Source organism: Neopelma chrysocephalum, unplaced genomic scaffold (genome assembly GCF_003984885.1).
Source record: "Neopelma chrysocephalum unplaced genomic scaffold, ASM398488v2 Primary Assembly neopelma1_103b, whole genome shotgun sequence".
Classification (NCBI taxonomy): domain Eukaryota; kingdom Metazoa; phylum Chordata; class Aves; order Passeriformes; family Pipridae; genus Neopelma; species Neopelma chrysocephalum.
The window spans coordinates 319,927-331,523 of record NW_020897767.1 but is presented as its reverse complement, the minus strand read 5'-3'; the positions used below and the strand labels follow the sequence as shown (position 1 = coordinate 331,523).

The 11,597-nt window shown below is 49.3% G+C and overlaps 1 protein-coding gene across 3 annotated transcripts in view; it reads right to left on the bottom strand.

Moving 5' to 3' along the window:
- The window catches only part of ACVR1 (activin A receptor type 1), a 65,940-nt gene that overhangs the window by 31,423 nt on the left and 22,920 nt on the right, over positions 1–11,597 (bottom strand). Inside the window, exon 1 of one of the 3 annotated variants that reach the window (XM_027695836.1) lies at positions 9,679–9,705. The exons of 1 other annotated variant lie outside the window; for it this stretch is intronic. In XM_027695836.1, the coding sequence (XP_027551637.1) occupies positions 9,679–9,689 (11 nt within the window). In that variant the 5' untranslated portion in view covers positions 9,690–9,705. Of the gene's footprint in view, positions 1–3,018; positions 3,086–9,678; positions 9,706–11,597 lie in introns of those variants that run through there. One more of the 3 variants, XM_027695837.1, reaches the window with a different exon arrangement.

The window sequence follows — 11,597 nt, the reverse complement described above, 5'->3', positions numbered from 1 at the left end:
AGCTGGGCACCATCCTCACCCACAGCTGGAGCTGGGCACCATCCTCACCCACAGCTGGCCACCATCCTCACCCCCAGCTGGCCTGCAGCCCTGCACAGCTCCCACTGGGAGCACAGCTGGAGCTGGGTGATGGTGGCCCAGAGGTTCCCGGCTCCGCTGTCCCGGAGCACCCACGGCCGGGACCCGGAGCTGCCCAGGCCTGCCCGGTGCTGGGCCAGTCCTTCCCCAGGGACACGCTGCCGCCTGCTAAGCAATGCCTGCTCTCTGAGCAGGAATCTCCATCCCACAGCCCCCCTGGCCGAGCTACCCCAGTGCCAGTCCCGGCTGCAGGAAGCCACCGTGCCACTGCCAATCGCAGCGTTATTTTCAGCTGACAATCACGTAAAACCAATTGGAATGGTCAAAGCAGAATAAAGCGCATGTTTTCAGGAACAAACAAAACACATCTCATGGGTTTCTGCATCCAGCAGCAGATTTTAACATAACACAGAGTGGAACCCAATTAAAATAGTTCCCGTTGAACGGAACAGGCCCGTGTTGGAGTGGAAGGAGAGGGAGCCAACCCCCACATTGTAGCAGTGCTTTGACAGTCTCATAGCAATGACCACCAGTTCAAACACCCAGCGCCTGCCAGCGCCAGGGAACCAACAGCAGCATGAGCTCAAATGGTAATTTGCTGCTGAATACACACAAAAACCCTCTGCGCACCACTCAGAAATTACTCATGTTTTAGCAGATTTTTGCTTTGCACCCAGCTGTTGCCTGTTCCCAAGGCATCTACTCACGAATTAGCCATTTCCTCTCTGAAAAGCAGGATTAACTCACAGCAATGGCAGCAGTGAGGCTTGGTCCCCCCAGCTCCTGTCCCTGCAGGTCCCCAGCCTGCCCCTCAGCAGCCTGGCACTCCAAAGGAAGCTGGGCACTGCCAGCAAACAAGCAGATCAGAGCTGAATAAATGAATCCTTTATCAATGCTTTGAAAACCTCACTTTTCTGTCAGTTGGCCGAAAAAACAGGAATTACTAAATCATCTCCAAAACTCCCAGAATTGACTGAATAATATGAACTCACTTGACAGTTTGAGCCAGCAAAAACAAAAGTCACCCCCACTGGTGTGTGCAGCAGTCACTGCCCCGTGCCTGGGAACAGTCACCACAGACATGGACAGGACTGCATTCCTTTGGACCGGAGCTCCAGGCTGAACCATCCCACTGCGTGGACTTCCTGCTCGTCCTGCTTGCCCTTTTGGGACACTCCTCACGGTTCCCAGAGCAAGGATGATCATGGCTTGGGCTAGCAGAGTTTGAAACTAAACCAGTGAAGCACTACCACGTGAACCTGGCTGCTGGTCAGGTTTGTTTCCCATGAAGAACCATCTATGCAGTCAAACAAAATCTGCCATGCCAGGATTTTCCTGAGTTCGAAGAGCACTGCAGCATTCCCTCAACACCCAGTTCATGACCATGCAGGAAACTGAAATGTAGCTACCTACATGGCACAAACCACTTAACCAAGAAAAGTACTTTGATTCCCCCTCTTTTTATGTTCCCTTCGTAACACCATGATCATTTCCAAGTCCCTCAAAGCAATTATTTTCACTCCATTTTCTGGAATCCCCCCTTTCCTTCACCTTCACATGTACCTTCCAGTCCAGGCACTCTCCTTCTGCCACCTTCTCTCCAGCTGTCTCCTGCACTAGAAGAATTTCTCATCTACTACACAGCAGATGATTTTCAAAAACTGTCACCTTTCTTTTTTTGGTCATTTTTAAAAAAACAGCTTTTATAACTAAATTCCATCTGGGATCAACAGCTTGTTTGTTCCCTTGTTGGTGCTGGGTTCTGAGGGGCACAGCCAGGGTGCCAGTGAGCCATGATCTCCAGCAGTGGCACCCAACATCCAACAACACAGTGCCTGGGGCTTGGTGAAGACAAGGGCTGCTGGACACTGGTTAACACAGACACAAACACACTGCTGCAAGAAACAACTACAACAACAGACCTTTAGCTCAGAACTCTGACAAGAGATGACTTCTTGCCCGCAGCTGCTCAGAGGAACCCCTATTTCTGGACCTGCAGCTGTACATCACCTCTCAGCTCTCCTCCAGCAGCAATAAACCCTTCCTCTCCCTTCTGCACTCAGAAGCCTGTTCTCCTGGAGTCCTGCCTCACCTCCACACAACCAGAGGCAGGACAGTCTCCTCTCAGCACCACAAGCCTGGAGCATAAGAGAGGTCTGGTGGGAACACGAATTCCAAACAAAGGCTCTGCTCCGTGGTCTGTGTTTGACTGTAACACGCAGGCTCTGCTCACCTGCCACCAGGTGGGGAGGAAGGGGCAGGAGATGTTTGAGCAGCTCTGCTGTCACCCCTGCAAAAGGCTGAGCTGTCACTGCACCAACCCACGGGCACCAGCAGCACCAGCTCAGGGCAGACAAAGCAAGCCACGGAACAAACCCAAAAGCACCGAGTTCCCACAAGCAGGGCTGCAAAGAAATTAAACAGCTTCAAAATAACTCTGTGGTAAACTTCCCAGGGGCAGAGTTGCCAAACTAGCAACTCTGGGGAGGGCTGGACCAGCCAGGGCTCTCTGCAGGTCTGCACGGCTCCCCAGGAAAAAGCAATCCCTGGCCACCCGAAAATCCAGCCAGGCTGCACAAGCTGCTCCTGGCAAGGAACACCACACAAAATGATTTCAGCACTACATGGAGTATTTCATCCTTCCTCCACGGCTCCAGCTCCCTGCACACAGCTGCAGGGGCTGTGTTATGCTGTGCTGCCATTACAGAAGTTTTCTTATTGAGGGGAAAGGTTTCTCTGGACCTTCCACGCTGCTTTAAGCCTTCACTCCATCTTCAGCCCCTTTCTCCTGTCTCCTCCCTCAAATCCAAAGCCTTAATCTTGGGAAGGCACAAAACGACAGTGACATAATTCCAAAGCACTTCACAGCCCCAACCCTTCCCAGCTGAGGCTGGGTAAATCCCCAGGAAGAACACCCAACACCAGGCACACCACACTTGCCTTTTGCTGCAGTCGCTTCACTTGAGCAGGAACTCTGCACTCAGGATGGAAGTTTCACTGGACTAATACCAGGAAAAAAATAGCTACAGAAATGCAAAATAAACCCTACTGAGTAATTGTGTGAGCATAATGATTCAGAGACAAGCTAAGCAAAATTCAAGCTTTAAAACAAACAAACCAAAAAATCCCCCCACAAAGCCCCCAACCCACACATTTGGAATTTTAACTAGTTTTCTGAAATTTTCAAAACAGCATTTTACATCTCCACGGGTGGAATATTCATTTCAGGTTTTGCTGTGTACTTAAATGCTCACAAGTTGATCAAGGTGATTTAAATTAGAAAGTTGAGTACAATTTAAATAACTCATTTCATGCATGATTTTGTACTTATTTTTTGTTCTTTTTAAAGAAAGGTTTAATTACAGTTCAACACAAATGAACATATTAAGACTAACTTAATACAGGCTTTAAAGACCACTTCCTTCTCCGTCCCTCTACTCCAGCACCCAGGAACCCAGGTTTCCAGTTTTTACAGAAAGCAATACCTTTTTATTACTATTATTATTATTTACTTTTACAAATAGAATATTTCTGAGTTTATTTTTAATTGGAAAACAGGGCTACAATGGCCTGACTGTGCTAATTACAGAAGAAAAATGATCAGAGCCTTCTGGCAGTACGGCCCAAGGACACAGGACGTGTGGCTGCTGAACTGACCTGGCCAAAGCCAGCCAGGAGAGCTTGGCTGGGTGGGAGGAGACAAGACCACCCTGGGTCAAGTGGAGTCAGGCTTTGCTGCTCTCAGGAGCCCCAGTAAACCGCCCCCACCATCCCACACCTGAAGTTTCAGGAAGACCTGAAACACTCCTTACAAATCTCTGACCAGGAGGGAGTGTTCAATCACCTTTAAACTCCTCTCATTAAGCAGCTGGGGCGAGCGCTTAACAAACTTTATTTAGCATTTACTGGGGGGGTTTACAGCAAGCAAACAAAAACACAAATTAAATTAAACCCAAAACAGTTCAGCCATTTAGGGTAATTTTAACTTTTATACTCCAGACGCGCAACCGCGAAGGTGCCGCCTCTTTCTGCAGGACCTGGGCCTGGCTCCAGGGAGGGTCAGCTCAGCCCTGCAAACCTCATTATCTCCTCAAATCCTTCCACACAGGCCTAAGTTTTAGCTTGCCAGTTTTTAACTCGATTCAGAGTAAAAGCAAATGTTATTTTTTTTGCATGTTTCACGTAGAAAATATCTGCTACGTCCATTTATTTTATTTAAGCACTTTAAATTACTTTAAAAGACAGCTTTTTCTGCGAGCATTTTTGTTTGCTTGCTTTGTAAGGGAGTGGCCTTTCGAGATCAGAGAATCAACAGAATCTCCCTTTAACATCATCAGATACTCCAATACTCCCTTGGTGCCTCAGGGAACCGCTCACACACTGCATCAGCAAACCCACCTCCATGCTGAGCTGTAACTCACGGGGGCCAGAAAAGCATATTGCCTTTGGCCTGGGATTGTTTCTTCACACAGTAGCTACTGTGGCCTCTTGACCCATAATTATCACCCAAAAAGAAGATAACATATTAAGCACCTTTTTCCTTCAGCTGTTAGGACCAGAGGTGCCTGCAGAGGGGCTGTGACCCTAAGAACAAGTTGGGTAAAACCTGTAAGCTGCACCATGCTGACAGCTAACACACTTACAGACACCTTTCATGCAATTGTGATATGCCAGTGTTAAATCAGACATTTTTGGCTTGTCCAGCATTAATTTTTTAATTAATATGCCACTATCAACTCCATTTCAGAAGAATCTCTCATTCCCACACAACCAAACACACCTGTGGAACTGAAACAAGATCAATCCTGTCAAAAAAAGCCTTAAGATTTTTGGAAGAACATTTCAGAACTTTGAGGAAAACCCCCACATTTGGTATCCTTTCCCACTGCTTGCATGCCAACCCCTCAGAGACTTCACTTGCAGCCTACACATCACTGCTGTTTGCAGCTTTGGCTGGGGTTTATTTCCCTTCGTGGTCACACTGGACAGTGTTCCAGAAAGAACCTTTTCTGTGCACACTCACTCTCTGCTGCCCGAGCCCTGCTCCTCTGGGGGACCCCACAGTCCCCCTGCAGAGGGTCCCTGCCAGTGCAGCCTAAGGAGGGAGGGCGAGGTCTCCAGCCCCCTGTGCCCTGCAGCACTGCCCTCACACCTCCCACCAAGGGAGAGCTGCTAAAAACCACAGTCCCCACCCCCAGAGACGTCACACGTGCCACTGGGAACTGCTCAGGTAAGACAATCCCCAGCCAAACACGCAATCCTTTGCCATCACATTTCTACTGACTTGCCAGCAAGGACCTTCCCACGACGCCAGGGTACCACTGCAGGACACAGACTGCACAGCAAACCACCCCAAACCTCACCCAGGGTACCACTGCAGGACACAGGCTGCACAGCAAACCACCCCAAACCTCACCCAGAGTACCACTGCAGGACACAGGCTGCACAGCAAACCACCCCAAACCTCACCCAGGGTACCACTGCAGGACACAGGCTGCACAGCAAATCACCCCAAACCTCACCCAGGGCTTTCTGGCCTCTGCTTTGCTCACACTGGGAACACGAAGCGTATGCAGAGGGGAACAGCACCAATTAACAGCTGACAAGCAATAACTTACTCTGGTAGGGACACTCTGCCACATGCCTGGCCCTGTGCCACTGCCTCCTCTCACAGTGACACCTGAGTCCCACGAAGCCTCCCCGAGTGTCCCTCTTTCCCCAACCCCCCCAGTCACTTGTATCTGTAACGAGAGCCAAACTCCATCGTGGTTCTCCAGAAGGCTCCTTTAGGAGACCCGACAGCAGAGACCACCTTCACTCCCAGCACAGTGGTTCTTCACCCCCTAAACCATGTGGCCCCAGTGCCAGGGCCACTTTCGGTTCACAGGCACCTGAATTCCCACCAGAAGGCAGCCAAAAGCTCTGAGTGGTGCTCCTTCCCTCCCCAGAACAACGAGGGCTGGTCAGTTTGTTTAGCTTGGTTTCCCTGTGGCACACACACCCCTGAAGAAGAGCGCTTGCTTCTCTTTCCAGATTTCCATCACAGCCAGGAAAAGCCATGAATCTCCCTCTTCAAGGAGGGGATCTGTTGATATTTTCACCCAGGTCTGAAAAGAACCATCAGGTACCAGGAGACAAACATGGCAGTCCTTCCAAAGCTTGAGCAAAGCTGTTCCCTTGAGGAGACAGCACAGGCACTTATAGGAAACTCGCTCCGGCCACACAAGGACGGACACAGAGCAGGAACAGTGACCAGGGGACTCTGTGCAGAGGAACAGCAGCCTCTGAACTGCACCTACTTCACTTGAGAACAGCCTCAAAACACAAGCAAGCTCTCAGGATCCCTTTCTTCTGCGTCCACCTGCCGCTGTGTTGCTGTGCTGTGGCTCTGTGAACCCAGCCTTGCGGAACAACTTCCAGTTAATTCACCTACTCCATTTGCTTTAGTCCACTCCCCAGAGCCCCATATCCAGTAGATATTTATTTTAAAGCTAAGCCAAAACCATTCAAATGTTAACACTTCAGGGCCCTCAATACTCCTGGTTGCATGAAGGAGGGCCTCTCTTAGAATAAAGAGCATCCACTTTGGGAACTAAACCAACATGACTATAATTGGGCTGCACGTCAAAGTTTTACAAATCCCCAGACTGGAAATAAAGTAGGTTTTACTCCTTGCAGACCCTTTGTCACAGAAGGTGTAAAACTGCACTGCAGCCTCAGGAACAGCAATTCCTCACCAGAGACTCCAGGAACTGCCTAAGAAAACCAAGCTTCAACAGCCAGTCTGGTGTTCTGGCTCCTCACTGCATGGCATTTTGGCCTTCCTAATGGAGAAACTAGGAAAAGTTCCCTCAAAATCCTGGATGCTCTTTCACATGAGAGTCCAATACATGTTTTCTTTGAATGTCTAAACAATATCCAGGAACAAATTCCAAACAAAAAGATGAAGTTAAAGTCTTTTCCAGTCATTAAAATACGTCACTTTTGCACTAGGCATGGAAATACCGTATTTCTTTCAAACAGCCTTTTGATGGTGCTCAGGTTTTTATTTCCATCATTTAGGAACAGTCATATTGATTCACTCATTCTTCAAAATATGACATGTGTCGCAAGGAAGGTGTAGGGAGGGAAGGGTCTAAATAGGTTCAGATTTTAGAACAGGTTTTGCAGACCATGCCCAGGTTTGCTTCAGAGGTATGACATTAGTCTTACAAATGTGTAAAACGCGTACAACCAAGATAGAAAAAACACCCTATTGTTCAGGCAAGCTGGGACATGTCACTCAGATTATTCTCTACTGGAGGCTGATGCAAACACGCCAGGTCCACAAACACACCGAAGTGTCTACGTGGCATTTTTGGCACATTTGTAAAGGCCTAGTTGACAACGAACTAACGTGAGGTTAAGGGAGAGCAAAAGCCAAGCCAAAGAGTCGTTCAAGAATTTAAGAAGTGCGCAGGTCTGACAGCAAAAGGGAAGGCAGGATCCCTGAGAAGGGCCACGGAGGAAAGGCCAAGGCAGGCACCCGGCACGACGCGGGGACCGGGGAGGGACACGGCCCACGCACTGCACGGGCTGCAGGGCTACAGGAGCCTTGTCTGCCCTCCCAGAGACTTGAAATAACTTGAATGTTTCTTTCTGGACACAGACGGGTTCAAATTATGCAAAGAAGCTGGAGGAGAGCCAACGCTCCAATGATTTAACCTTCATCCTAACCACAAAGACGTACCTCTGCTCGCCCAGACGGGCGTCTGAGAGCTGGGCTGGGCACAAAGGGCTGCCCAGCTGAGCAACAAGGCTCTGCCTGGGAGAGGAACACGACATCAAAGACAGACCCTGTGCTACCCCTGCAGGGAGGACAGCTCCCAAACCAAGAGAAGCTGAGATGGTCCCAGACCACATTTACACGTAGTCACCTCGAGAGGGAAAAGGGGTGGAGTGAAAAGATGCTTGCGTGGCATTTTTCATCATTGTTTCATTTAGACTCGGGATGCACACACGTTTTGCAACTCAATCCAAAAATAAAGGTCAAGTAGAATAAAAATTACTTAGATCAATGCTCAATACGTAAGAATAAATGTGTGGAAAATAATTTCCTGAGTTTTCAAAATATTTGCTTTATTTTTCTATTGTAATCAAAATTGCCAAGAGTACACACATCCCTCCTCTGTTTTGTCATGTTTTTTTTAAATTCACAAGCGTCAGCACTTTTTCATGAGTTAAGAGTACATCTAAAATACTTTTTCTTATCATTTGAGTCAGTATTTAAAAACCAAATTGAAAATAGCCTTTTTTTTAAAACGCACAACTGGTTGTAATTCCACTCCTAGGAGATATGAATTAGCTAATTTAATACTCAGACTAGTGCACTACAAGCTACACAAGTTTGCATTCTGACAACGGAAAATAAGGAGTAGCACACAGTATAATACTTCAAGATTGACTGCCACATGAACTCCATTGCCAAATCCTCCTCCAGCCTGGGATCTGCCCAGCCCCTGCCATCAAAGGTGATGTTTTAGCAGGCTGCTACCCCACAATTGCAACTGCAGCTGCAGCAGGAAAGGATTTAATGGATTAAAAAAACCAAAAAATATCACTCCTTATGAAGTCAAGAAGAGTTTCAATGTGCAGCACGGACATGACTTTTACCAACAACCAACCTGCAAGGCACCACCTATCTTTTCTCTAACATAAGAGTATTTTAACGTAACATGGTACAATTAACATTCTCTTAAACCAAGCCATTATCTTTTGATTTTGTTTTCTCTTCTAAGATTCAGACTTAAAATGACTTAATTGTTGCAGTCCACCCACACAAACACAAGAGACAAGTTTATTGCAGTGGAGAGCCCTAAATAGCACAGTCTGGTTTAGGCTGACTAATACAAACACGCATTTTGTTTAATTTTACATTTGTTCCTAGGGAGATTTCGCTCTCATCTCTTCTGCCTCCCATTCCACACCACCTGACAACGCAGGACACCACCATCCCTGAGGGATGAGCAATGTGGGGCAGCTCTGGCACCGTGCAGCAGCTTGGGAGACAGGCTGGTCACTGCTGGCCACCAGCTCGGGGGACAGGCTGGCCACTGCTGGCCACCAGCTCGGGGGACAGGCTGGCCATTGTCCTGCAGAGAAGGGAGGGCAGGCAGGTGTGTGGGACTTCCAAAAACCTGTGTCCGAGCACACACTGAGGCCACGGTCGAGGCCAAGAGCAAGCTGGCAGCAAGGAAACCTGCAGGAGCTCTCCTGGGGAGCAGAGCACAGCAGGTCCACTCTGGCACAGACAAACCAGGCCAAGGGACCCTAAAAACCCAAACTCAATACTCCTACAGTGAACTCAAGGCACCAGTTCTCACAAACACACCGAGGCAGCACAGCATCCTCTGTGTCTGCCCAGCCACTCGTACCCTTGCAGATCCCTCCTTAGCACCAGCACAGGAAAACAAACTGGGAATTAACCTGGGTTAGAACTAATCTGGCAAAGACAGACTAAGTTTTAACCAAATTAACACCTTATCCAGTGCACCACATGGCCGGGGATGCCTGAACAGGGGAAAGAACAGCACCCAGAGAGGGAGAAGCAGGACTACTTACTCCCCTGGCATTAGTAACCAGCAAAAAGGTTTGCGCAACCACAGCCCCAATCGCCTCAACCCACTGCGCCAGGAACCCCAGGCCATGCGAGGGGAGGGTTGGAGGGGCCTGCTGAGGCACACCGACTCCTGAAAGCAGGGATCAGCAGCTTCCAGGACTTCAAAGGGAAGCCACTTCTAGCCCCCGAGCTATCCGCCCAGCCAAAGGCGGCTGGCAGGGCTGCCAGCTCCTGCTGTCACCGGATCCCTGCCAGGCAAACTGCAGACCTGCAATTAGAAGAGGTGTTTGTTGGCCTCTCTTCTGCAGCTCATTAGCAGAGGTAAGGCTTGCAGTCAGAACAAGAAAGGCCCGACCTCCAGTGAGCACAAGTGGCTACAACTGCTCTCTGTGAGACCAGGAACGAGCCCTCCCACCAGTTTCCACTCAACTGAGGGTCACCTGTGGCTTCAGCGTGCTGGGAAGGAATGTTCCAGGGGCTCAGGACAGATGGTTAAGGGTTGTAGCATCACCTCTTCTGTAGAAAGGCCCAGATAACAGCCCTTGGTGTTCCCCCTCACTATCTCCTACCTCCATCTCTGGTCATTTCAGACAAGGCAAACAACTCCAAAGTCTGCCTAGGACAGTCACTGAACTGGAGGTCTTCTGTTTTAATAAGCTTTTCTTAACCAAGCTGGAGCCTTCCTTTTCCTAAAGCAGAGTGGAGTTACTCCACAGCAAGCTCCAGGCACTTCCCAATGCATCTTCACAGAAGCACCATGAGCAGGGAACAGTGACTTCCTCTGAGCCTGCCAGGAAGGGAGATGCACTGACAACAGGACTTCTGGGGGTGAGCAACTGCTGAGCTGCCTCTGCACACCAACAGGAGCAACAAACACCACTACACACACCTCACTCAGCAGTAACCTGGCTCCAGCAGACGCTTGGGAAAAGCGTGAGGACACAGCATGCAAAGGTCATCCTCCCATCCTCCTCTGCCCCTGACCCCATGCTTCCCAGATGGAGGAAAATTCCCAAGCCCAAACCTGCATCTGAACTACTGCATTTACTGGCCCCCTACAGGCCTACCAAGAGATTCAATTACTTCTTAAAAGAAGAATAAGTCTCCTGAATGTCCCACTACAATCAGTCTATGGCTTAAACAGGCAAAAACTATAAGTTTCAATTTTACAGCTGCCGATTATTGACCACACACGGTATTCCCCCTTCCTTACATCATGAGAAATTATGTAAGATCATCACTTCCCATTTACTCACATGTCAATTGTGACTTTACGACCTCTGCAGTATTTCCTTTCAGGAGTCAGTTACTTACACACATTGCATCCACACCACCTCACACAGCCTTGCAGAACAAGGCTGAGCCAACTGCACGTAAAACTAAAACAGGTCTTGAGCGTGAAGAAACTGTGGAGCTGAAGGACAATGATGATCCCAATCGATGAGGGACTTACACCATCCTTGTACTCAAACAGAACTCCAGCACTTGAGACAAGGGGCCTTGACCTGGGGGGCCTGTCAAGCGTTTCGGAGCTGATGGCACACCAACCTGCAGGCACAAGGGATGCAGAGCTGGGCAGAGCCTTGTGTCCAAGAGGCTCTGGCCCCCAGCACACTGCCCGGCACAGGCAGGGAGGGACAGGCCAAGACAGCCAGCAAGGCAAGGCACCCACAGCATGAAAAGGCAGAGCACATCAAAGGAACCCTGCCAAAGAGGCACCTACCCTACCTGGCAGACCGTGCTGCAGCACCTGATGGTGACTGTTCAGCTCAGATGAATCACAAGGTCAGCTCTGGCCTGGCGGGGGAACACCCGAGCTGGCAGCAGAGCCCCGGCCCGTCTGCACTGCAGAGCTGCTCCCTTCCACAGGCAGGAACAGTCCCCACTGACTTCACCAGGAATCAACAGTCCCCACTGACTT